The sequence below is a fragment of the Medicago sativa genome, chromosome 8 (assembly GCF_051527215.1).
Source record: "Medicago sativa cultivar Bolivia chromosome 8, Bolivia_mono, whole genome shotgun sequence".
NCBI classification, from domain to species: Eukaryota; Viridiplantae; Streptophyta; class Magnoliopsida; order Fabales; family Fabaceae; genus Medicago; species Medicago sativa.
The window spans coordinates 4,845,597-4,871,805 of NC_140756.1; the positions used below are offsets into that span (position 1 = coordinate 4,845,597).

Genomic DNA, 26,209 nt, shown 5'->3' on the forward strand with positions numbered 1-26,209 from the left:
AAGCTTAATCTGAGACAGATAAAACAGACAAAAAAATCAACATAATAAGTTTTCAGATATCAAGGTCTTGTGCAAAAGATGTATAACTTGTTAAAACAGAACCGCATGATTATTACGCATTTAACATTATTAACTTGTTAAAAATCAGAAACAAACTAATGGGTCAAAATCAATCATAGATTTTGAAACTTTCTCAAAAACCCCTCCTTTGTACAATAATAACAATTATTACCTGATGCTACTGTTGCAATTATCGGAACCTAGAACAAGGGGGCGGCGGCTTGAGGATATCAGTTGTTGGAGAAAGAGAGAGATGCTTAAGGTTTAGAGGGAGTTTTGTAGAATTTATCCATCAAACTTGACTCCGATTAGTCTCGGACTCTGTCCAGTTGATGCATAATATATGCAAGGTTTGGATTCAAACCCGGCCACCACAAAAAAAAAAAAATTAATCGCAGACTCTATTAATATTTTAAAAATTAAATTACACCGGAGGTTTTTAAGATTGAGGTTTGTAATAATTTGGTCCTTTGAATTATTTTGGTCGTCCTTTAAGTTTGAGGTATGTAACATATTGATCCTTTAAATTATTTTGGTACACATAAGCCTTTAAGTTTGTAAACATTTTCAATTCAGTCATTCTGTTACATCATCATTTTTGAAATGTTTGGTTAGCAGAAGAACTAAATTGAAAACGTTTACAAACTTAAATGATTTATGTGTGACCAAAATAACTTAAAAGACCAATTTGGTACAAACTTTAAATTTAAAGGACTTATGTGTGAACAAAATAACTTAAAGGATCAATCTATTACAAACTTCAAACTTAAAGGACTAATAAGTCTCAAATTAATCTGTTTTTGTGTTTTTGTCCCATGACGAGACACTTAATTGAAAAACTTTTGACTAAGACAATGACTACTTTGAAATATTATCAAAAGTTTTTCGATTAGATCTTTATCTCTATGTTTTTGTTACATGACGAAGGACTTAATTGAAAAACATTTTGCAAAGACAGAGACTATTTTCAAATACTAATATAATCATAGATTAATTTCAGAGTGACTTATAAAGATATGGACCAAAATGGTGGTTTACTCATAATTCATTTATTGATTTTTAAAGTTAGGCTAAAATGCATTTTTTTTTACCCTCTAAGTTTCCAAAACTAACGGATTTTAGCTCCATAGTTTGGAAATCACACTTCTAACACGAAACTAGTTAGTTTTTAACAAGTGCTTATTTAAACAGTTTTTTTCAACAAAAAAAAAAAGAGTGCTTATCTAAGAAAAAGGTTAAAACCATATAACAATAAACATTGTCTACTCGTAATGTACCTATCGTATTTATCTTTGATTTGTTAATTAATGATTGATATTAATGTAAATTGTTCAAAGTAGAGTAACCAAAAAAAGTTGTTCACGGTAGAGGAGTTGAATCCCTTGTAATGATAGTGTTTTTTTTACCATAAATTGAGTTTCAATTTTTTTGAAAGTATCATTGTTTGACTCTATATAAGAAAAATTAATAGAGTCTGGTGAATCAAAACGATGAATCATAGATGGTATAAATCTTAAAAGTACTGTAACTAAAAAATTTAACATTTATTATTGGATATAATTTTGTAGGGAAGCTCCATGGCTTTCTTTATAAAAAACTGAACCTGCATTCAGTTGGCTGCAATGCATCTCACCTGATTTGTTAAACATTACAAGTTTCACATAGTTTTGTTGTTTTTCTAGTAATGTATGCACATGCTCTTGATCATTATATGCTTAAATGACTCAAATATACACTCCAAATTGTAATAATAATTGACCAAGCTTAGCCTGAAATGCAACACTAAATGACTCATAGCTACTTGAAAGCAACATTTCACAACTTCAAATTAAAATCTTCAACATCAAGAGAAGAGAATGTCATCATGAGAACATGCAGAATGTCATGTCATAGCTTGATTGCTGAACCAAAACTAAATTACATGGAACATTCCAAATGGAAAGAAAAAAAAAATGACATTGTGCTTGTTTTTCCTTATTTTGTGTCTTTCTATCCCTCCAATACTCCTCTCCAACTGAAAAGATACCTACCTCTACTCTACCTGCCTTTTTCTACTCTTTTGGTACATTTCTTTGCAATCTAAACATTCATATGATATATATTATATAAATATGAGCAATAGAAGTGAAATATATCAAATCATTTCTATTGCTTATTGGGATTATCTCTTCTAACCCACTGTTGTTGGACCGGTTTTCTTGGATGTCTTGCAGTTGAACTAGAATGATGACCGTTTCTTGGTCTATTCCTTCTTGCACCGATACTCCTGTTACCACTTGAACTAGGCCCATTTGAGGTCCCGCCGACATGTCTTCCTGAGCCAACTGCAGGTGGATCTCTTTCTTGTTGTTCAATCTCGTCAGGTTCCTTGGTTGACGTGGGCACTGCAACCGGTTGTTGAAGATACATACCAGGCAATATTACTATATCTTTTTTAGGTTCAATCAAACCATTGTTCTCCTTCTGTAAACTTAAGATGGCTTCAAACCTTTGTTTTCTGATGATCTCATTCTCCGATTGAAGGATTTTTTCATCATTATCGACTTCGTCGTTATTCAAACTCTGAATTCCAACAGAAAACAGGGATTAACTTCAATAGTAACATAAAATATACTAATTTTGAAAACATGAATATTATGCTCCAATTCTTCAACCAATTTTTGCCTTAATATCAAGTTTTCAGGGTTAACACAATCCAAACAATTCCAAACATGAACCCTATGAGACTACAACTAAAATCAACTCTCAGCTTTAAGACTTATAATCTATAATTTCTACAAGATAGGAAAAACATCACTTTTGTTTTCAACAATACAACTTACAAGGAACATCCAGGTGCTATAATGTTTATGCTATGTGTGGGGTCCAAGGAAGCGGCTAGAAACACCGTGAAAATAACTGAAATAACATTACATCATGACTCGAGGAGTAGCCTATGCATTTTTACCAGTGTGCATTGTAACAGAAATTGCATAGGAAGTTTCTGATGAAAACTGGTGTGGTAATACTGGATGCCTAAAAAGAAGGTTGAAGTAAATTATGTGAGAGAATGACTTTTATTCTTTGAAAGGAGTAAATAGGTTATAGCTTATTCAATTCTGTTTCGTTTGAGCATTGCATTAAACACTAAGGGTGTGTTAGGATGGAGGGTTTAGGAGGGGGAAGGGAGGGGAGGGCTTACTTTTCTTTTTTAAATTACGGACATTATAAAATGATTTTTAGAAAATTGAATTAACATGATAAATGATTATATAATACTTCAAAAACACTTAATTTATTTTAAAAAAACATTTTACGTTGTTCGTAATTTAAAAATTAAAAGTGAACCCTCCCCTCCCTTCCCCTCCTAAACCCTCAATCCAAACACACCCTAAAAATAAAAGGTTGTGAATGAAATGACAGGAGCCTGAAAGATAACGCCGGCTCTCTTTCATAACTCCTTACTCAGAGAAATCGGGATTGAGAATATGGACAGAATAAAGTTGAGATGATCATAGGTTAAATCACAATATCCAAATCATCTTTCTGAATCATTGAAAATCATCCAGGCCATCTTCAACTCGGAAAAAAAATGCATCTACTATAAACAGCAATAAGAGCAACTCTATCCGACTCAACCAGATTGCAATTGTGCCTGACATCTGACTTTACTCTCTAGGCCACAGGAACCAAACAAGCAGAAACCAATAATGAAATTTTTATTTACATTTCATGCTAAATAACTTACCACCCTGGAAGAATGTGAGCCGACTAGGTCAAGCACATGGTCCAAATCTTTGGCATGAAAAGGCTTGCGACAGACAGGGCAGTTTCCAACACCCTCTTCCAATTTTTCACGATTATCTAATAATAATACCACAGAAATTCCTCAAGAAAAAAATATTATTCTATGTATTTGCATGGTATTTACTAAGGATGCAATAAAGCATGATGATCGGCACAGATTTGTCACAATAGAATAGAATGTAAAGTTACTATCCTAGGTAACGATAAACGCTAAACAACAATATCAAATTTTGGGCATTTGAAACAAATCTGTAAAGAGCTCCAAGTAATGAAGTTGAGCCATTAGAACCAAAATAGAAGGGCAACCCGGTGCACTAAAGCTCCCGCATACGCAGGGTCCGGGAAGGGGTCCCACCATTATTGGTGTATTGTACGCAGCCTTACCTTGTTTTTTACACAAGAGGCTGTTTGTGTAAAAAACAAACAAGATTTCCAAAAAAAGTAAAAACAAATATGACCAAATTTTTTTGTCAATATGATTGCTAACCTAAATACATTCATACCAAAATATGAAAGGGTAACACATCAAGCCATATTTTAAATTTTCAGATGTAGTATGTGAGAAAGATGGATTAAGCTCGTAAGCCACATCAAAGTTACAAAGAGTGTGGTCCAGGTACGAGTATATACTATAGTTCATACTTTATATCAGTAGTACTTAGGTCATTAGTTGTTGTTGTTGTTCTCATTATCATTCTTACTATTCCTATGTGAACCCAGAAGATAACTCGCAGAAAAGTGAATTTGATATGCGATATGCAGTGTTATTAAGAGAACCCTGTAAAAGGTTTTAAAAAACGGTCCATTACAGAGAAAAAGGCCGCGGCAAAAAGGTATAGAGTGAACAACAATCACGACGAAACGTCGTTATAGCCGCGACGAAACACCGTTGCGGCCGCAAAAAATGCCGTTCATGACAATAGACATAGAATCCGGATATTTTTTCAATTGAGATAGATGAAAATCATATTTTTAGTACATATTTGATCATAAATTACATAATGTTATCTCGTTATCTAGTTTATAAATCCAAATCTATCTCTAGTTTAAGTTATTTACGTTACTATCATTATTTAAGAGTTGTGCAATGTTGTGATTAATTCACACCGCGACAACCGCAATCCGTAACGCAACATTTGTAACGGCCGAAATCGCGAAATCCTATATGCGACCGCGACCTTGACCGCGACCGTTATTTAAAACCTTATGGCTGTAACTATGACCGACATTATGAGACTTTGAAATGGAGTAATTGACAAAAATAGGACAAGAGACGCATTTCAGAGAACCTAGCATGGTTGTAATCTACTTATGCCAAAGTTTGATAGAGAGGTACTAAAGTAAACAAATAGATTCGCATATGGCATTCATTATCCTGGTATGCTAGGATGCCAAGAGAAGTATTATGGAAGACTCTAAATGGAAAAAAGAAAGAGTCTGTCTCATGTTTATATTCAAGCTATAAGCCAAAATACTAATAAGTGACCAAATAATGGGTGACAAAATTTTCCTGTAACTACAAGAGTATACTAAGGGTTGACATTATGTCCTTTTTCTTTTTTACCTTGGTATTGATGTAATTACTTAACATATCCGAGAGTTAGTGTCTCATTGCACAATTGTTGAAAATTGAGGATCATACTACGCACAAGTGGTATAGTTTCAGCTCCAATATTTTGGAATCATTATAAAAAGTGACGAGAGATTGTCTGATATGTAAATAATTGGGTAATTGGATTTCAACTTAAATGGGTGAAATGAAGTAATCTTTTAAGTGTTGCCTATAATTGGAAGGAGCCTCTTAGGCTCAAAGACACTTCAAAGTTCAAACAAACAGCGATAAGAACATCAATGCTTTTTCGTTTAAGCTGTCAACGAAGATTCTATTCCAAATCAATAATCTCAAGCTATTGTGAAGGGTTCCTATCTGTTTAAACTGTGTAAAGGATTCTTGAAAGAAAAATATTTTCGACTAGTATTACATTTCAACCAATTCATTGAACTCAAATTGAATTTGGAAAACTATGAATGTAGTTAGGATCCAACCATGTTTTATGAGGATTTTCAGACACAGCATATTATATTGTCAGTCCTTCAAGATTCTATACTTCAACTGTACAAAAGAATAATTTCATCTTGAAAACTGCATTTATACTTGTTGTCAAAACTAACTTTACAATTATACATACCCCGGTTACGATGAGCAGTTGCATTATCTGAATTGGCAGAGCCTGTTTCTTTAGAACTCTGAATCCAATTCCACCATCTAATGATACATTCACTGCCAATAATTATAGACAAAAATTGGAAGGAAGAATTAGATACTGAAAATGTAATGGTAAACCACGATAAAATTAACCTGATAAAGGTTCTAAGAGAATCTAATATAATAATGAACATAGAATAGAAGGAGAAAATTAATAAGAACCCACCTGTGGAAACAATGAAAGCAAGACATTAACTTCATAAAAGGCAAGGTTTCACTTTGGTGACCTTCTGTGACCAAAGGGAACAAACACAACGGGCAATCGCCATCAGGGTGATTCATGGCTGAGAGTTTCTCTACCGCTTCCTTCAGATACATTTCAATAATCAATTATCGATCGTTATTGCACAAAAATACATGTTTTACATGCTAAGTGTACTTCCCAGGTTCCACAACTTCCATGCTGTCCAAGGTGTTAGAAAAAAACTATAAAACAAATGATTATGTATTGCACCAGAAACATAAAAGATCAAATAAAGTCAAACTGTTTTCATATAAGCTATAAGTTGTTTTCATATACTATCCTGGAGAACTTATGGAAATAAGTTGAAAACAAGTTATGAACAGGTCATAAGTTGTTTCCATAAGCTCTTCGAAACAGTCTCACAGGTTTTATGCCAGTAGATAAACTCAATAAGTAAATCCAAACAGGCCCATAGATTATAAGATTATCAACAAACAGGGACATACAAATATGAAGTAACAGCATGATTAGTAGTGTTTGAAATGGTGCATCTTAAAAAATAAAGCAATTACTGTATTACCTCACAGAGAGCTACAAGCATTAAGCCAGGGGAGAGCTCGTTGGCTTTACTTTCTATGTGATTCAATAAATGTTTTTGTCTCTGTTGGTCCAAACCCTTGCAATCCACAAGAGCAACAGAAGGTGGTTCTTTTGGATACTATAACAAATGAAAGAAGGAAAAAAGTACGTAAGCTTGTGCCTAGTAATTTAGATACGAGATTCAATTCAACAATCACATATTGAACATAGACCCTGTTTAGGAAAACAACTTAATTTGCAGCTTATGGCACTTACGACAAATGCTTATGTATATGCTATTTCTATAACAAAAGATAAAATAAAGTTAAATTGTTTTTAGATAAGCTATAAGCTGTTTTCAAAAGCTTATAACATGGGCATAGTTTTGGTAAACAACTTATTTGCAACTTATAGCGCAAAACTAAGCTGAAAATAGGTTATAACACGGACTTTGTTAAGATAAACTTATTTGCAACTCATAGCACAAGCGCTTATCATGGTACGCGTTTCTGTATAAGCTACTGCTATATAAAAGGCTAAATAAAGTTGCTTATAAGCTGTTTACATACACTATCTCAGAGAACTTATGAAAGTTAGCTAAAAACAGCTTATGAACAATGTTTTAAGCTGTTTTCACAAAACTTATGCTAATAGACAAATAAACTCAAATAAGGCAATTCAATGTGATAACCTATATCAATAAGTCCTCTCAAAGTGCTTATAGAAGTAGATAAGCTGAAATAAGCCAGTATAATGTGATAAGTTGCTTTCAAAAGTTCTCTGAAGAGTGCTTATGCCAGTAATTAACCTCAAATAACTCAATAACATGCAAACAACAATACTCTAACTGTCTAACATACCTTTGGTGTTGCTTTTACCTCAAGAACAATTTCTACAAACTGTAAATAAAAAGAATAAAAAAATGAACTTTTTGATTTGGGGGTGAATGAATTATTGAAAATTACGAAATTGAGATAAAGGGTGATCGAAAATTGAAGGAAAAATGAATAACCAACCTGATCATAGGAAACATCAGCGGTTCTGGGTTTGAGGGATAAATGGAAGTGAGGAGGAATGGAACGAAGAATGACACAATCGGTTTCATAAACAGCTTTCATAGCTTCAACTTCTTCTTCGAAATCTTCTTCGTAATCCATTCTTCTCTATTTTGGAATGACCAACCGGACATTAACGTCTATGCGGCTGTCAACCGTGACATATAGACAGAATTTTGGATCCTTTTTGATTAGCCATAAAATACTAATCAAAGCATATGTGTTCAAAAAGTAATAATATAGTCAAAGTATATTTTGGTTATGCAGTCACAATAATTGATTTTGAATAAATTTAATTATGTGAAGTTGATTTTAATTAAAAGGGAGTTGAAAATAAAGTGATTTGTATTTGGATACATATAAGTGAGTTGAACTTTACATTTGCGTATAAAAATCAACTTTAGAATCAAAAGTTACAAATTTTAACTTCAAGTATAATCAATTTTGCTCATTCTTACATTTTTCAGTTTTGCGAGAATGAGATAGGCTAAAGTTTCAACACATGCAAATGTTGCAGAGTCATCTAAAGAGATGCATAATAAATAGCAAAGTGAGTCATCACACTCGATCTCATAAAATGAGCAAAATATTATAATTCAAATACATGTGACATTAACGACATTAGCCTAAACAACGTAACACATAACCACCTAAAAAAATATTTGATGCATTATAATCATCAACTACTCCATGACTACATTCGTCTAACTTTTGGATGACATAGAAAGAGAAGTCACCTCTTGATAGAACAAGTCCGTTTGAAGAACAATGATATGTAATGTGTGTATCAATGTGTATAACATACTTTTAGTATTGAACCCAATCAAAGCATTGTTAGAAGTGAAGAAAATTTAATTATTCCTCTAAACTTGTTTGTTCAATGGGAATGTTGCAATTTGGAGGGGATGATTCGTAGGGTTTTTGGCGAATTTGACATGCAACAATTTGGGTGAATTGACAATCTAGGAATGAAATCATTTTAAATGATGTGAGAAGAGTGGATGATACAACAAAGGAATCAAAGTGTTATATTGATGTTGAAGTTTGAGTAGACTAAAATTTCCAACGTGTTTGTATTATGAATAGTGTTGGAATTCGAAATATTGTTTATCAAGATAGTGGTGGGGGTAAGGGGGGATTTGGTGCTTACGGCTTGGGTTTTGTCATTGATATGGTGGAGTAGGGTGGATTTTTATCATGCTATGAACTAGAGTGTTGCTTCAGTTTGTTGTTGTTTTTTGTTTGATATGGGAGTGGTGCGGTTATGTCCCCAAAGACAGTGTTGTGTGTCGTTCCCGCGCTACTGTTGACCAAGGACTTTTCTACTAACTCTATCACAGTGTGCTGGTTCTGTTTTTGTACATTAGACCTTATCAGGGAGGACATGTTTTGGTCGGGCCCATCTCATATTGTATTTTCTTTGCAGCAGTCTATACTTCTTGTATGGTTGAGTTGCTTAAGAAATTTTGCTGATTAAAAAAGAACCTAAGAGAAGTATATTTTTTTAGTTTACCCTGATGGTAAAACAATTACTCTGCACCAAAGAAATGGAACATTGTTTCGTATGAAGAAAAACAATTGATCTAGACTGAAGAAGCTTAACGTCTATTTTTTCGATGTTCTTTATTTCGTTTGATGGTCGTTCTTTGTCTGATTTGAAGAACAACACTGGATCTATTCGACGCCTCAAATAGTCGAATTATCTGATTGAAGAACTAGATTGTATTGTTTGGTCGGTAGAACCAATTTCTCTGAAGAACTTTGAAGCAAGTCTTAATCAAAGATACATAAATACCTTGAATATAACATTTCAAAATTCTTTTATAGAGAATCATTTTTGAAATCATCATAGCTGCCTCACCTAGTACAAGTAGTACATCGACACAAGTTACGCACAACAATGCCGATAGTAGGACTCTTCAACAATCACATTTTGGAACAAAGATTATAAAATGTCTATTTGCGACTTTCACATCCTCTTTTCTAAAGAGTTATCTTACAATCACAAACACTTTATCGTTCCAACTAAGCAAGACCTAATTAACATATAACCTAATAAACTCAAGTACAACTACATTTAAACACGTTTATGTAAACTAAGTTCAACACATTTACATAAACTTACTTATACCACCTATACAACAATTCAAGCACATTTACCTAATTTGTCAAAAAAAAAAAAAGTACATTTACCTAAATCCATTCAAGCACGTGCAATCTCAGTTCAGTAAGTTTGGGGAAGTTAAAAAAAGTACATATATGATAAGGGTACTTTGGGAAATATATTTAAAGATTTTGAGTTTGAGGTTGTACCTAGGAAAAACATGGGGGTAACAAACATGAGTGTCATGTTTTTTGAAGTGGAAAAAGGTTAAAAAAACATTACAAAATCCTGTTCCTAATCTCTGTTGTGGATTGAGGAAGGATGATGGGTGCTATCAGTATCATGGCTTTACCACTTGTCATCTCCGTTTTCAAACCTCTCTCCACAACCACCCGCCTCCACTCAACACTCTTACGCCGCCGTCGTTTCACTACCACTACTCTCTCCGCCACCATTTCACCTTCAACTTCTCTCTCTCAAAACACTTCTACTTCTTCTTCTACACACTCCAGCAATTCTTCTTCTCACAACCATTCATCCCTCACTTTCCAGCAAGCCATTCAACGCCTTCAGGTCTTAACCATTCAACAATCACACTTCACCATTTTTTTTTTTTTTTTTATAATTCGTAGTGAATTTTGTGTTTTATTGAGTCTTTGAGCACTAAATTTCAAAAGGGTCATTTTGTATTTCACTTTTGAAGTTAAAAAACCTATCTTTTATTGTTGTAGGAATATTGGGCTTCTGTTGGATGTTCTATTATGCAATGCAGCAATACAGAGGTAACTAACTAACTAACTAACTAACTAACTAACTTCCGTCCAATTGTATTCTAAACTAGTTGTTTCTTTATTGTCATTAGTGCTTACTTGATAGAATATTATAGCATAGTTTTGTTTGATTTTGTTATGCATCATAGTTAATCTCATGTAATGGTAAAATGCTCTTATTGTCTCTGTTTTTTGTTATGATTATTGTTGTTACTGCTACTACTATGACTCTATTTGGATAGACTACTTAATTAAGTACTTATAGCATTAGTGCTTATATATAAGTGCTTATGCGTAAGTTGTTTCTATAACGAATGATAAAATAAAGGCAAAATTTTTCATATAAGCTATAAGTTGTTTCATAAGCTATCCTGGAGACATTATGGAAATAGCGAAAAACAACTTAAATAGTCTCACAATTGTTTATCCTAGTATATAAGTTCAAGTAAGTCAATCCAAACAAGCCCTACCACTGCTGCTGATAAAATTTTGTTTTAAAGTTGTTTTAATGTGCTGCAAGAGGCATGGCTTTTAATTTTGATCTTCAAATGCTGTTCTAAAGAAGTTTTCAGCATGTTGGCTATATTTACTACTTTGTACTTGCGTTATAATTTTCTTTGATATATTTTTCTTTTGGCTATGTTGAGCAGGTTGGAGCTGGGACTATGAATCCTCTTACATATTTAAGGGTTCTTGGTCCAGAACCATGGAATGTTGCGTAAGTATGTTTTAGATGTAAGTTCATTGGTTTGTGCATTGATTTTCCAAAAATATCCATTTGGTTGAATCAAAGAAGTTTCCTGGGATAAAGTTTTGGAAATGAATGAATGTCTGCTTTCCCTCCTAATAAAACGGACTAAAAGTTAGAAGAAATGTGTATGTCCTATTAGATAATAAGAAGATATCTTATAATATCTTGATATTACCGTTTAGAGTCCCACATTGGAAGTGATATGGCCTGAACAAGTGTTTATAAGTCGGGATAATCCTCACATTACAAGCCGGTTTTAGGGGTTGTGTTAGCCATCCGGTATGTCCTAATCTAATTGCTTACAGGCAATTGAATCGGAATATACAACGAAATAAAGAAACCAGGGAATCTCAACAATGTCTTTTAGGAGAAAAACCTTTGCCTCTAAGCCGGTTTTAGGGGTTGTGTTAGCCATCCGGTATGTCCTAATCTAATTGCTTACAGGCAATTGAATCGGAATATACAACGAAATAAAGAAACCAGGGAATCTCAACAATGTCTTTTAGGAGAAAAACCTTTGCCTCTAAGCTTACTAGAGTCGAGACTCGAGTAGATGCTATTTGGTTTTAACATTTTATTTTTTAATTTTTGTTATCCTTACTTGTTAATAACGAATGGGGCGTGTCAGGGTTTTGAATTTGAAATTCCTGGTGTTTTTGTTTTTCCTGATGAAAGGTATGTGGAACCTAGCATCCGCCCCGATGATAGTCGATATGGAGAAAACCCGAATAGGCTCCAACGACACACTCAATTTCAGGTCAACTTTGATTTTATGTTTGAACTCCGAATTTGAAATCTTAAATTTATTTTCTACGATAACATACTGCGATTTCTATAATTGATTTCTTGGTTACTTCTGCTCAGGTAATATTGAAGCCTGATCCTGGAAATTCACAGGACCTTTTTATCCGCAGCCTTTCAGCTTTAGGTAGTAACTGGCTCTCATATTCTCTGAATTACCAGAAATATGCTATATTGTTCCATTGTATTGTTTCTGTTTTTATTTTGATTTATGATTATTTCAATGCAACACTTTTAGATGCCATATTCCGTGGTTTTAGGCTGTCCTTCATCGGCTTAAACCACTCTCCTCCTAGAACCTACTACTGTCAACTGAAAATTCTCACAGACTCATCAATGTTTTGAGCCACAAACTGACATATTAAAAGAGACATGATAGACAGGGATAGCAAAGAAGCAGATATATTTTGTTGGTTATCGAGTTCATTCTTTTATTCACCTATTGTATATACCACAAAGCAATTTAGTCTTGTTTTATGGATCAGTCCCGGTTCAGCTGATTCATGATTGCCTTAGCCATACGAGCTAAAGAGGCTTGAAACCTGCCATCAGCATTAAAACTTGGGAGGTAAAAAAAGACCCGAAACAGCTGCAATAGCATTTAAAAAAAGGACCGGATATCTAAAATATCCATGCCTTGCAGAAGAAACGGGGAATTAAATCTGCAAATCGCAGATTTACACCTCCTCTCTCTGATCCCATGTAATGACTGACCTCTAATAAAATTTTGCTTGCAACCTTTTGTTGCCAAGTGAAGCAATACATCAGCCACCAAAGTTATCAGGAAAGGTGATAAATTTCCTCGCTGCTTCACACTTTCTCCCATTGAAACCAGATTATGTGTATACTTTGTTTATTGTGAAAATGGTGAAACACATTTAGTTTAATTGATTATTCAAAATGGAAAAATTGTGCAGTTCTTTACGTTATCATTTACCTGATTTTAAAACTCTGGGTCTGAACTTGTGGAGTTTATTTATGACAGGTATTGATGTTACTGCACATGATATACGATTTGTAGAAGACAACTGGGAGAGTCCGGTAATATTTATTCTTTTGGTTTATACCTATTTTAGTGATGCTTACTGAAATGTAATTTAAACCTTTTTTTTTGTCTTTTAAATTCCGTGATGGTAAAGTTGTCATCTACCCATCGATATGCTAATTAAGAATGTATGTAGGTTCTTGGTGCGTGGGGTCTGGGGTGGGAAATCTGGATGGACGGAATGGAGATTACTCAATTCACATACTTTCAGCAGGTATATTTTGTTGCTCAGATAGAACTATTATTACTTTTGCACAGGGAAAAAAGAGGTAGAGAAGAAAAATATTAAAAGTGGTAGAGTTCAACATATCCTGCTTAACAAATGTGGAAACTTTCTGAGAGAGAGTGGGAGAGAATAAAACAAAAAAATCTTTTTTATGTCATCGCATATCCATTATTACATGTTACCCTTTAAGGGCCGTTCAATTCAATTATTGAAATAGAAAAGAAAGCCTTTTGAGTGGTTCTCTATTATACCGTTTACGTTTTTGTTTTCATCATGCTCTCCTTCCAGGCTGGAAGTCTCCCGTTATCACCAGTGTCAGTAGAAATCACTTATGGCCTGGAGCGTATCCTCATGTTACTGCAGGTCAGTTGGCTGATTTTCTTTTTGAATAAAGTCTCAGTTTGAGCTTCCAAAGTTTTACCTGCCACTACATTAGTCATCCAAAAACTTTTGCAATCAATTTAGTTCCTCAAAGATCTAGAATGTCACCAAATTCGTCCTTACGAAGGACTGATGTGACGATTTATAAAAATAACAGATTGGATGACCAATCAAATCCTTCAAGGACTAATTTGGTGACACATTTAACTTTGGAGGACCAACTCGAGGGTTTACTATTTTTCTTCCTGCACTCAATCTCTATCATCCATTAAATAACTTAAAGTTTCGTAAAATTTTGTGACAGGGAGTTGATCACTTCAAAAAGATCAAATATTCTGATGGAATTACTTACGGAGAACTGTTCTTGGAGAATGAGTACGTGATTATTCCGACTACTGGTTTTTTATTTTCTTTGTGGTGAAATATTGTTTGGAGTTACCATCAAGAATGTTACATTTGTTTCATATGTTTTCTTCAATTTGGCATTTACTTTTATAACACAAAATGAAACTAGGGAAAAATATTTCTGGATGACCATTCTTTTCGCTAAAAACGAGAAAGTAAATAGAAGGACAAGGAAAATTAAAAAGGCAACTGTAGTACTTAGCAAGCAATTACTTTCAATCAACTGAGTCAAAGTAGAGGTCAGTAAGACAACCAAACTACTGGAATGCAAGCAAAACAAAAAACGAACTCGTTAGGTTAAGAGAGTCATAGATTATAGAAAAGGCAGAAGAGAGTATGAAACTAAAAACTAAACGCTGAATAGGGAAAAAGAGACCAATCCTACATTAATGACCTAAGATCTCTATATCAGAATCTTAGTGTCCCACTGATTATTACTAGAAAACAGAGCAAAACAATTGACCTGTATTACACTTCCTCTTTTTTTATTGCAGTATTTTTCTTAGATTCTTAAAGCTATGGATCTATTATTTGTTTTTGTAAATCTTGATTGCATTTTCTAATGATGCTGATAGTATTTTGTTTTCTATTCTAGAAAGGAAATGAGTGCGTATTACTTGGAGCATGCCGGTGTTGATCATCTTCAAAAACATTTTGATTTCTTTGAGGAGGAATCTCGTCGTTTACTTTCTTCAGGCCTTGCGATCCCTGCGTATGTTTATGCCATTTTATATATTTATCATATTTCTTAGCTTCATTATCTATTTAATGCGGTTTCTCTTTGACCATTATCTTTACTTCTGACGTATGTTTTGTGACTACATGCTAGGTATGATCAGCTTCTGAAAACATCTCATGCTTTTAATATTTTAGACGCCAGAGGCTTTGTTGGAGTAACAGAGCGTGCTCGATATTTTGGTCGCATGCGCAGGTATTGCTTTTTGCCTGATTTATATCTTGAATACATATAGGAATTTTTTATGTAATTGCATCACTTTGATAGTTTGATACAAAGTTAATCTTGATTGAGTATCTGCAAATCTTATGTTTTGCAATTCAATAAGGCATGGGCATAGTGGTAGATCCTGCTCTCATAGAAATGGGGGTAATTGCCCCCACAAATTAATGTTTTTACCACTAAATTTTATTTTTCTTCCCTTCAAAAATTATATACTACACTCTCACTCTATTTCTATGCATCTCACGTCTCATTCAATTTTTGTCTTTAACATCTCCACTTTCTCTCTTCTGCCCTATTTTCATTCATTTTATTGTAATAGCTTACAATATTTTCTATAAAGACTCAAACAGGACTTTGAGAAAAAAAAATTGGAAATATATTTAGTCTCTCAAAATGAAAACACCAAATTTTATCCTCAAAATTTTATATGTAAGTCAAAATAGTCTTTGATGAAGACTAGAAAAAGTCCATAAAAATTATCTAAAAAGACTTATTTGATTGACATTTGAGGTTTTTGATACCAAATAATTCTGTATTTTTTCCCAACATCAGTTTGAATCTTTGATACATTTGCAATGAAGGCAGCTATCCACCCCAAAAATGCAATTGTGATCCCTTAATCACTGCCTTCTTACGAGTTGTATTGATTTCTCTGCATTTCATGATGCTTTTCCTTCATCTTTGTTTTCCTCAGTTTAGCTCGCCAGTGTGCCCAACTTTGGCTGAAGACCAGAGAGACTCTTGGCTTCCCCCTTGGTTTGATCTCGGAACCTGATCAGTCTGTAATACCAAAGGATGTTTTGGAGGCTGCACGTGAGAAGGTTAGTTTGCATATATGAGTCATGCAGTGACCTTATCTTGCAGAAAACTTAGATGATGCTAATATTTTGGAAATTCTATTGGTGCTTTTCTTAAACAGTTTTTTCTTGATTCATTCATTGATCTTCCATTATAGGGTTAATTGTCAGTGGTATAGATATAGATGCTTGGCCATTCACCTTACAGTTTAAGTTTATAGGGAAGTCGGTCTTGGTCCTTGGCATGTTATTGGAGCCTTTATGATGATCTGGTTTGGGTTAATATGTCTGGAACATGAAGTTAAAATAATGAATTCATTCACATTTTCAATCGCAATGTTGTAAGCATTTTCAGTAGCAATGCTTTAAAGAACTTAATCTTGTTTTTTATTTTACAATTATTGGATGTTGTTTGTTTACTTACGAGTAATTCAAAACAAACTAATAGACTTGATAAGGGTTAAATCATATGGATGTTTAGCTTGAGTACACGTTTTATTATTGATTATTTTGTGATTATCCACCAATTTACGTAAATTTCTAGCTTTTCTTTGGTTTCAGGTTCATGATAATGAAAGAACATTTGTTCTTGAAATTGGAACGGAAGAGATGCCACCTCAAGACGCTGTTGATGCAAGCAAGCAAGTATAACTCATTTTCATTTGATTAAAATTATGCTTTGTTTTTACCTACAAAATATATCAAGGAGCTTGTCTTCCTTTGACCAATATATTTTTACCTTTTTCATATCTCTGTTTTGGATTTCAAGCACCTTCGTTCCTTTTTTTTTTTTTTTTTTTTGTTGTGATACATACTGTTTTCAACCCTTCTCTATTATCCCTCATTATTTATCAAAATAAAATGGTATTATCCTCTGTCATTGTTCAATACTGATTCTACTCTGTTGGTTATTGTAGCTGAAAGATTTAATATTGCAATTACTGGAACGACAGAGGTTAAAGCATGGTGAAGTGCAGGTTTTTGGCACTGCACGGAGACTTGTGGTACGGGAATATACTTTCTGAGCATAATTTTTATTTATAGATGTTTTTCATTTTTCTTAGTTGATTTAGGATGAAGGTGTTATTTTCTGTACTCTTACGAGTTTTTTGTTGATTTTCCTTACTTTTAACAAAAAAATACAAATATAGGTATGAAATAATGGAATAGATAAAAGTGATGCGTTACCATTTTACACTTGCAAGTTTGTAGACAAGGAAAACAATTTGAAACCTTGCAAAATTAAAATATTAGGAACACTCACATAAGAAATAACTGTGATCATATCTGTTCCGCTAAAAAAAAAGGTAGTCATATCTATTTCCTGCTGTAAAATCCACAGGTTTCTGTTGAAAATCTTTTCACGAAACAAACAGAACAGGAGGTTGAGGTTCGAGGTCCTCCTGTTTCAAAAGCATTTGATTCTGATGGAAATCCAACAAAGGTTTCATTTTGATTTAAATTTTTCTTATTACACCTTGAATTGTGGTTAAAGAGTGCTGTCTTGATATAGTTTTCTTATTTCAGGCTGCTGAGGGGTTTTCCCGTAAAAACTCTGTTCCACTGGACTTGATATACAGAAAGGTCGATGGTTAGTATCCGTAGCCGAAACACATGTTTTGTGGATTTGGATGTGCTTATTTTTGTCCTACTCATCAAACCGTTATTTTTTAATTGTACACTACTGGCAACTAGAGAAGAGTTAAATGTTTTATGTGTGTGTGTGTGTGTGTATGTGCGTGTGTGTGTATATATATATATATATAAATAACTAAGGTACAATCAGGAACAATCACTTCCAATGCAAATGGTTACAGGGAAACTGGTTACATTATTCTTTATTGAAGAAAAAAATGACCGAGTTGTATTACCACCCCCTAGTTGATCCTGTAGAAAAAATATTGACTTGATGAGTTGCTGCTTTGTAAATAGTGAACAATTGCTAGTAGAATATGCTTGAGCTTTTAACTTGATTTTCAAGAACTGTAATTTAATTTGTGTAACTCATCGATTTTCCTGATAATATGCTGCTATACCATCCGCCAACTCAATATTATCTGTACTTCAATGTATTTTCTTGATATTGCAGGGAAAACAGAATATGTATATGCTCGTATAAAAGAGTCTTCAAGACATGCTTTGGAGGTTTTCTATTCTTTCCTTTAGATATATAGCCATTTTAAGCTTGTTCTTTTGTTCTTGGTAGTGAGTTATTTTAAAAAAAAAAAATTCAAAATGGGATTGTGGTATTTGTTTCTTGAAAGCGCATGTTTGAACCTTTGAATCCTGGATCAAAAATAAATAAGCCAATATATTAACCTATATTTGAAAATCCGGATCAGTCACTAAACCAGTAAAGTCGCTTGTTGGGATGTCTCTCTAAAGTGATGCCTTTGCATGTCATTCTTGAAAGTAAATGGTTAAATATATTTTTAGTCCATGTAAAACCACAGCCTCTCAAGTTTAGTCCCTAAATAAATTTTATTCACTGTTATTCTCTATTTTACTCTTTATAGGGACTATTTTGATGGACTAAAAGCACCCGTTTTTTGTTAAAAGTTTTCAAAATAGGGACTAAAAGTGAATAAAATTTGCTTAGGGACTAAATTTGAAAGGTTGTGATTTTTTAGGGACTAAACATATTTAACGAAACAGCAGATTAACATCAAACCTTACATTCTAAAATGATCATATAATGTCTTGTAAGATGAAAAAAACTGACCAGTTCAAATTGGTTCTTCACCACTTGTTTTGGAGCGTTTTGATTGGTTCTATACTGATTCTTACTAGCTTTGTGATCACTTGGTGTTTTTGGTCAAATGGATTAGACACTTAAACAGCTCTTTATTCAATTTAAGTTCAACCAGTTGAATCAGCCCCGGCCAGTTATGATAATAGCAATTATATAATACACATTCGAAGATGTGATGCAAGAGTTTTAAGATGTGAACCTTACTTACATTGCGTCATTTATGGTTGTTTATTTCTTTGTTCTTCTTGCACCCTTTTTGAAGAAAAATGCTATTACTGATGATTTTTTCTACCCGTGTTAGGTTTTATCTGAAGATTTACCTGCTACTATTGCTAAAATTTCATTTCCAAAGACAATGCGTTGGAACTCACAGGTATGCTAGCTTTTTAAGTGTGTTTATGTTCACAATTTGCCTCTATCTTCAGAGATGTCACAAAACAACAAAAAGACAGACACCATGTTATGAATCTATTCTTCCGAAAGTTGTCTGGGTAAAACACAAGAATGGTTCTTATAACGTGTTCACTTAAGCAACAAAACACATGGATACAAACCTGATTCTGAAATATACTTATTTCTTTTTAGAAGAATGAGAGCAACAAGAATTTTAATATGTTTCCATACTTTTAATATATAGGTGATGTTTAGCAGGCCAATCCGTTGGATTTTGGCCTTGCATGGAGATGTTGTGGTCCCATTTATGTTCGCTGGGGTAACGAGGTAATTTACTTTATGGATATCCGCTTTGCTGTGCGGTTTTGCCCTCAGAGCATGTATTAGTACTGGACTTTTTGCTTCACATCCATCATTTTAATAGAACTTCATTCGTAATTTTATCTGTAGTCATATGCCTATGTTGAACTGTTTCCTTGTCTCTTCAGATGGTTTATAAAATTGAAAGACTTCTGGCAAGTAGCATCTGTTTCCTTTCATTCAACAGATCTATTTCTATGAAATACTAAGATTGTCCTTATTAAAACAAATTAAATAACATTTGATTTTTTGTTTTTATTTTTTTCCTTGAATTTTTGTTTTTTTGTTTTTTCAATGTGTTTAAAATGCTAAGAACTAGAGAAGTCATTAACTACATCAGAAGGCAGTGCGCTAACTACATCATATGCTTAATTTGTCAAGCCAAGTTCTAGAAGAAAGTATCGTATAATAACTTCATTCTTTAGTTTGAACTTGGCCTCACAGTATTTTATAATGTTGTGAGGCATAGATTTTCTACTGAACAACCAAAACCAGAAGGCAGTTCAAATGATGAAAGTAAAGAATAATATTTAGTCCACATATGCTAAGGGCCCATCTGAGACACCCAATTACAATAGGTTCTTTTAGGTTTGCAGTTTCCTTTTTATTATCTGCTGTGTGAATAACTCTTACCATGTTTGTGTATAATATGCAGTGGAAACTTGTCTTGCGGTCTTCGTAATACGACATCAGCCGTTGTCCAGGTGCATGCCTAAATGTTTTTAATCAATCGATTGTATGCTTTCAATTTGATACTTGGTGCAACTGCAACATATATCTTTGAAATCTCTCTCTCTCACTCTAATATATGTGTGTGTGTGTGTGTGTGTGTCTTTGTAATCATCTTTGGTTTGCCTTAATGAATTTTTTCTTTTATATGACAAAAGCTGCAAACTTAATTTGCAGATAGAAAATGCAGAATCTTATTCACTTGCAATGAAAAATACAGGAGTCAATGTTGAATTTGAGGTATGTATGAGTAGACAAGTTTATAAATAAAACAAATTCTTACATTTTTTATATATGACTAGATTGTTACTTTTGCCAGGACCGTAAGAAAAAAATTGTAGAACAATCTAATACATTAGCAGAAAGTGTAAATGGCGAAATTCTGATTCCAAAAGGTTTGCTTGACGAGGTAAGTTTTGGATATTCCCTTTGCTCAATATTATTGCATATTTGCATTTCTAAGAATTTCCGTTTGTATTTGATTTTAGGTTGTAAATCTTGTTGAGGCACCTATTCCAGTGCTTGGAAAGTTTAAAGAAACCTTCTTAGATCTTCCAAAGGATCTTTTGACTATGGTGAGCACTTTAGTTTAAAGTATTCCTTTCCATGTTGATTATTTGACGAGTTCAAATGATATAGGCATATCTTGTTGAGTTAGTTCAAATGAATGATTTATATTCCGACGTGAGAATCAAGTAGTGTACATGTTAATAATTTTCCGCTAATTACCAACTAATAAAAGCCTAAACAACATTAGTAACCCACCAATGCTGGCCAAGCGAAATCCATACATAGACTCAACTAAGTTCATGATGTCTTTCCTCTAATAAAAATATCAAAATGCCCCTGATTGAAAATATCGCAATCAACGTCAATATAAGATAAAACTAAACTGGTGAGGTTTTTGGATCTTTCAACTTAATTTATTGTGGATTTTACTGCTTGAATCATTATCAATATAAAACCTGCAAGTTTTGAAGAATAGAAGCTAACAATTGTACTCGTGCAGGTTATGCAAAAACACCAGAAATATTTTGCTGTATGTGATGCTGATGGACAATTGCTGCCTTACTTTATTGCTGTAAGTTCTTTCCAATTATTTAAGGCCCTAGAATAACTACATGTTTTTTTTACTTGTTATTTGTTGAATGACATGGTATTTTCTTCTAGGTTGCAAATGGAGCAATTGATGAAGCTACAGTGAGGAAAGGAAATGAAGCTGTGCTCAGGTATTCTTAACTTCTTATCGTGTTTATATATACTTTACAAGACTTGGAGTGGCAAAGATCAAACCCTTGACCACATATTCAAAGAGACTCCAATATCATGTTAAGGATCAACAACTCCAAAAGCTTAAGCTAGTGGGTTAATTATGTATGTTTTATGTCTATAACAGACTCCAGGCCTTTATAGTGAGATCAAGTAACCACTAAAATATATTGATAACTAGGAAATAAAAAAGTATCAGAGTAATCTACTTACATTTTTTTTTTTAAAAATGACTAATTTTTATGTTGTTTGATATAATTTTATAGATAACGCAATGTAGCCCCAACCTTTGTGCCTGTTGAATCCAATTTTGTTTCGTGGGACTCCACATTAACCAAAACTTAATTATCTTTGCAGGGCTCGCTATGAAGATGCTAAGTTCTTTTATGAGTTGGACACTCGTAAAAGGTTTTCAGAATTCCGAGAGCAACTGAAAAATATTCTCTTTCATGTAAGTTGTATATTGAAGCTTTAGATAAATGCTTGATGATAGCATTTATCCTTCACTAGTGTTTTTTAATCCTTTTCTAGTTTTATTTTCTTGTAAATGAGGCTAAAATAATTTTTCCTGTTGATGCTGAAAATAAAATAAGGGGAAAGGTTAGAGAGTTCAGATTAACACTAGTTGTGAATTTTCTTACCTTTAAAATACTATCACAAGGTAATTGTGGAAAATAAGGGTAAAGGTTAGAGACTTCAGAGAATAACACTAACAAGCGAAAAATGTTGAAAAGATAGTGCTTATCATTCAATATTGGTTATTTATTTTGGTAACATGGAATGAAATAGGAGAAACTTGGGACCATGCTGGACAAAATGACTCGTGTTGAAAACATGGTTACTAAGCTAAGTTGCATCCTGGATATTAATGAAGATACACAACAAATTATCCGGGAAGCTGCCTCACTTGCCATGTCTGACCTTTCCACATCAGTTGTCACTGAGTTTACTGCACTTTCAGGAGTAATGGGGCGTCACTATGCCCTTAGAGATGGATACTCACAACAGGTTGTTAAATTTTTATTGGCTATTATTTTGTAATCTTAGAAATCACGACCCCTTGCAGTCTTAGCACTGCATTCTATTTGGTTACTAGCTACTTATTATCTTTTTCTTTTCCTCGTCACTTCAAATCTTGCAGACTGCAGAGGCCTTGTATGAGATCACACTTCCTAGATTTTCTGGGGACATACTTCCTAAAAGTGACGCTGGCATAGTTTTGGCAATTGCTGATAGGTGAAACTGGTGCCTTTTAATTTGAATCTTTTCCTAACTGAGTCTAACAACATGGCTTTACATCTTACATGATGTGATAAACGTCTGCAGATTAGATAGCTTGGTAGGTTTATTCTCGGCTGGCTGTCAACCTAGTTCCACAAATGATCCATTTGGTCTGCGAAGAATCTCATATGGTCTTGTAAGTATAGCATTGCATTATATCCTTCACATTCTGTTCTTTTTTCTCTTGGAATTTGTTTTCCATAAGAAACATTAAGCACAAAGTCTTACACTTTGCACTATATTCCTCAGGTGCAATTGTTGGTGGAAAATAATAAAAACCTAGATTTTAAAGAGGCTCTGGAACTTGCTGCAGATGTCCAGCCAATTAAAGTAAATCCTCAAGTAATAGACGAAGTAAGTCCATTCATCTTGTATATATTTCAATTTCCAGTTGCTTCTTGTTATCATCATTCACATCTCTTTTAGGATTGAGAGCTGATGATCATCGTTTTTTAGGCACTTCAATTTGTTACTCGAAGATTAGAGCAATTTCTGGTATGCATTCTGTTCTTTATAATTAATTCTTTGCTTGACTACAATTATGTGACATTTCATATTATGACCATCTTTTAATTGAGTGAATCTTCTTTGTAACAGTCAGTTGTATAGCAAAATTAAGTTAAAGGAATGGATTATCCTGGAGATTAGAGTTGAAAATTGAAATTTAATATTTTTTACATAACCTTATAGATAAACCTTGGTGGAGTTTAAACCCAGTCTCCAACATCTTTTTAACTTAATCATCAATTTGATGTATTGGGGAGATTAATTGATATCAATAAACTTATACAATACTCACACCAAACAATCAATAAAATGATAACTATTGTATTTGCTTATAATATCATATGCCATTTGGCATGTCAAAAAGCCCTAAAGCCTAAACCATTCTTACAAGCATGATTAGCTCCCAAAGCTGCTCCTTAGTTACTTACAGTACCAATGATATTACACTTTACTAATTACAAGATATTTTAACAAGCATCATATTGGTAATGCTTATGGATATAGACTATTGTATGATCTGTGGAAACATATTTTACAGACAGCTATGAAGTTAACCTTAGTTGCAGATCAGTGAGTTTTAATAGGATATTCTTTCTTTAATCTTCTTTTTGTGATTAATTTTTATCTTTTCTATGTGTGTATAATGCCTTGTAATCTTCTTGATGAAATATATACTTTGAGAAATGCCAGGTGAGTTTGACCGTGCCGCTGTATTTTGTTAACAGGTGGACAAGGGGGTGAGTGCAGAAATTGTTCGTTCCATCCTTGCAGAGAGGGCCAATTTTCCCGGTCTAGCAGCAAAATCAGCATATAAAGTAAGCAAACATCTTTCATTTTACCTCATAATTTCCTTTCATATTAGTATAAAGCGGAACCTTTGAATTTTTTAATGTATTCATGTGATTTTGAGAAAGCCTGACTCTTGAATCAAATCAGACAACTGTGTCAAACACTTGATGTTTAAAAACCTTTTAGCTACAGAAATTGCCCCCTTTGATTTGTTGATGTTAATAAGAAGATAGGTAAAAACAAAAAAAATAAGAGCACTCAAGAATTGATACTACTTCACCCCAAAAAAACGCAGGATACATACTTAGCTTAAATTTTCACTATAAAAAGTATTCTTCAAGTCCATTAGCCTCTTTGGCCTTTTCACTGAGTATTCTTTTTCCGGCCTCTTCAGCCTCTAAACTTATGAGTCTTTCTTCATTTACATATAGAATCATCTTTAACTTTTGGTACTTTTGAAGAGTATATATGTATTCCTGTTGATTTTCAATGATTGATTTAGATGGAAGAATTATCAAAAGGCGAGCTTTTCCCTAAAGTAGTTGAAGCATACTCTCGGCCAACTAGAATTGTCCGTGGGAAGGAAGACGAGCTTGATTCGGAGGTATTTTTCTTCTTCTTAATTTCATCAACTACAAATGTATAGAGACAACTACTTTGCATTAACTTTAGTCCCCTAAAAATATGAGTTATACTCATTCCAAAGAATAACATAGAATAAAGCCAAAAATGTTTTGGCATGCATTATGAATTGTTGCTTTTACTCATTCCAAAGAATAACATACATCATAGCAATAATTTGTGAGGTAATGCTAAAATGAGTCATAAATTTGTATGTATAATTCTTCATTTCTCATTTGGCAATTTTTCTCCCAAAAGAGGTTTGGTGTGGACATATTAATAATTATCTTGAAAGAAGCATACACATCTTATATCTTAATTTGAAACAATGAAAATGTAAGCTACAAATTAGTTTGTGGTCGTGTATTTTATCTGCAATTATTGAATGTTTTATGTATACGAATTACATTTTTTTTTTCCTATTACAGTATCAGGTGGATGAGGCTGCCTTTGAGACAAATGAAGAGAGAGTTTTGTGGAACACATTTTTGTCAGTTAAAAAGAGTATCAATCCTGGTACTTTCTACATCTCTAGTTTCATTTTATGTCAATGCAATATAATTTGTTCTCCAACTTTCCTTGGTATTTTATTTCAATATTACTAGTTTCTGTCGACATGGAACATTTATATTTTTTTCTTCATTTTACTTATGAACCAATAATATCTAAGTTTTCTTCTCTATACAGGTCTAGACATCGATGATTTTGTTGAAATTTCATCTCAGCTTATACAACCACTCGAAGATTTCTTTAATAACGTCTTTGTAATGGTGGTATGTTAATAATATCGCTTAAAATTGTATTTTTATTATATTTTTTGCTTTCAACGTTGTTAGCATTATGAAATATATTTAATGTAAAAATAGTACTATAATTTTGTTTTTTGTGCAATTTAGGATGATGCTAAGATCAGAAAAAACAGGCTAGCTCTGCTAAAAGAAATTGCTGATCTCCCTAAAGGAATTGCAGACCTTACATTGTTACCAGGATTTTAAGGGTTGGCAAGCATATAGATTATTTATTGATTGGTTTCTCAATCCACCCCCCTAAACGCGGCCTTTTATCGGAAGCATGCATCTGGCAGTGTATTTTGACATATCTGAGCATATAGGGGGCAGATTGAAAAATCATCTGTATATTTCCCATAAGATAGATCGTTTTTCATACCTTGAAGGTCTGAAACAATTTGGTTCAATTTTTTTCCCCCTCTTAGTCTAGTTGAATGCAAATTTTTGCCAATGTACTATATAATTCTTTTTATTTATTTATTTGTTTGTTGTAACATTCTTCATTCAACTAATAAAAATTAATATAAACTTTTTCGAATCTTGGAAAAA

General features: G+C 33.3%; 2 protein-coding genes across 4 annotated transcripts; one reads left to right on the forward strand and one right to left on the reverse strand.

Annotated features, from left to right (window-relative positions):
* Window positions 1-1,861: 1,861 nt before the first annotated feature.
* LOC146896326 (RWD domain-containing protein) lies at window positions 1,862-8,065 on the reverse strand. The gene is made up of 7 exons (XM_085733541.1): window positions 7,892-8,065; window positions 7,736-7,774; window positions 6,877-7,014; window positions 6,279-6,418; window positions 6,036-6,127; window positions 3,788-3,903; window positions 1,862-2,622 (listed from the first exon to the last, which is right to left on the reverse strand). Exons 1-7 carry the CDS (start codon window positions 8,030-8,032, stop codon window positions 2,206-2,208), a joined length of 1,083 nt encoding a protein of 360 aa, XP_085589667.1. The 5' UTR covers window positions 8,033-8,065; the 3' UTR covers window positions 1,862-2,205.
* A 2,282-nt stretch (window positions 8,066-10,347) lies between these two features.
* Window positions 10,348-26,209, forward strand: EDD1 (glycine-tRNA ligase). Of its 3 annotated transcripts, none has more exons than XM_085733944.1 (36): window positions 10,348-10,607; window positions 10,766-10,816; window positions 11,455-11,539; window positions 12,231-12,312; window positions 12,420-12,483; window positions 13,342-13,397; window positions 13,538-13,615; window positions 13,916-13,990; window positions 14,313-14,383; window positions 15,009-15,125; window positions 15,243-15,344; window positions 16,069-16,195; window positions 16,733-16,816; window positions 17,089-17,175; window positions 17,514-17,615; window positions 17,699-17,762; window positions 18,261-18,316; window positions 19,225-19,296; window positions 19,561-19,643; window positions 20,332-20,380; window positions 20,583-20,645; window positions 20,725-20,814; window positions 20,894-20,980; window positions 21,415-21,486; window positions 21,576-21,634; window positions 22,032-22,125; window positions 22,464-22,682; window positions 22,816-22,910; window positions 23,001-23,091; window positions 23,205-23,309; window positions 23,412-23,450; window positions 24,188-24,277; window positions 24,754-24,855; window positions 25,301-25,388; window positions 25,560-25,645; window positions 25,769-26,209. In XM_085733944.1, coding segments are annotated over exons 3-36 (2,850 nt in total). In that variant the 5' UTR covers window positions 10,348-10,607; window positions 10,766-10,816; window positions 11,455-11,537; the 3' UTR covers window positions 25,868-26,209. The 3 variants fall into 3 exon arrangements, with proteins under 3 accessions (XP_085590070.1, XP_085590069.1, XP_085590068.1); XM_085733943.1 differs by having other exon boundaries at window positions 11,455-11,526; XM_085733942.1 differs by having other exon boundaries at window positions 11,455-11,522.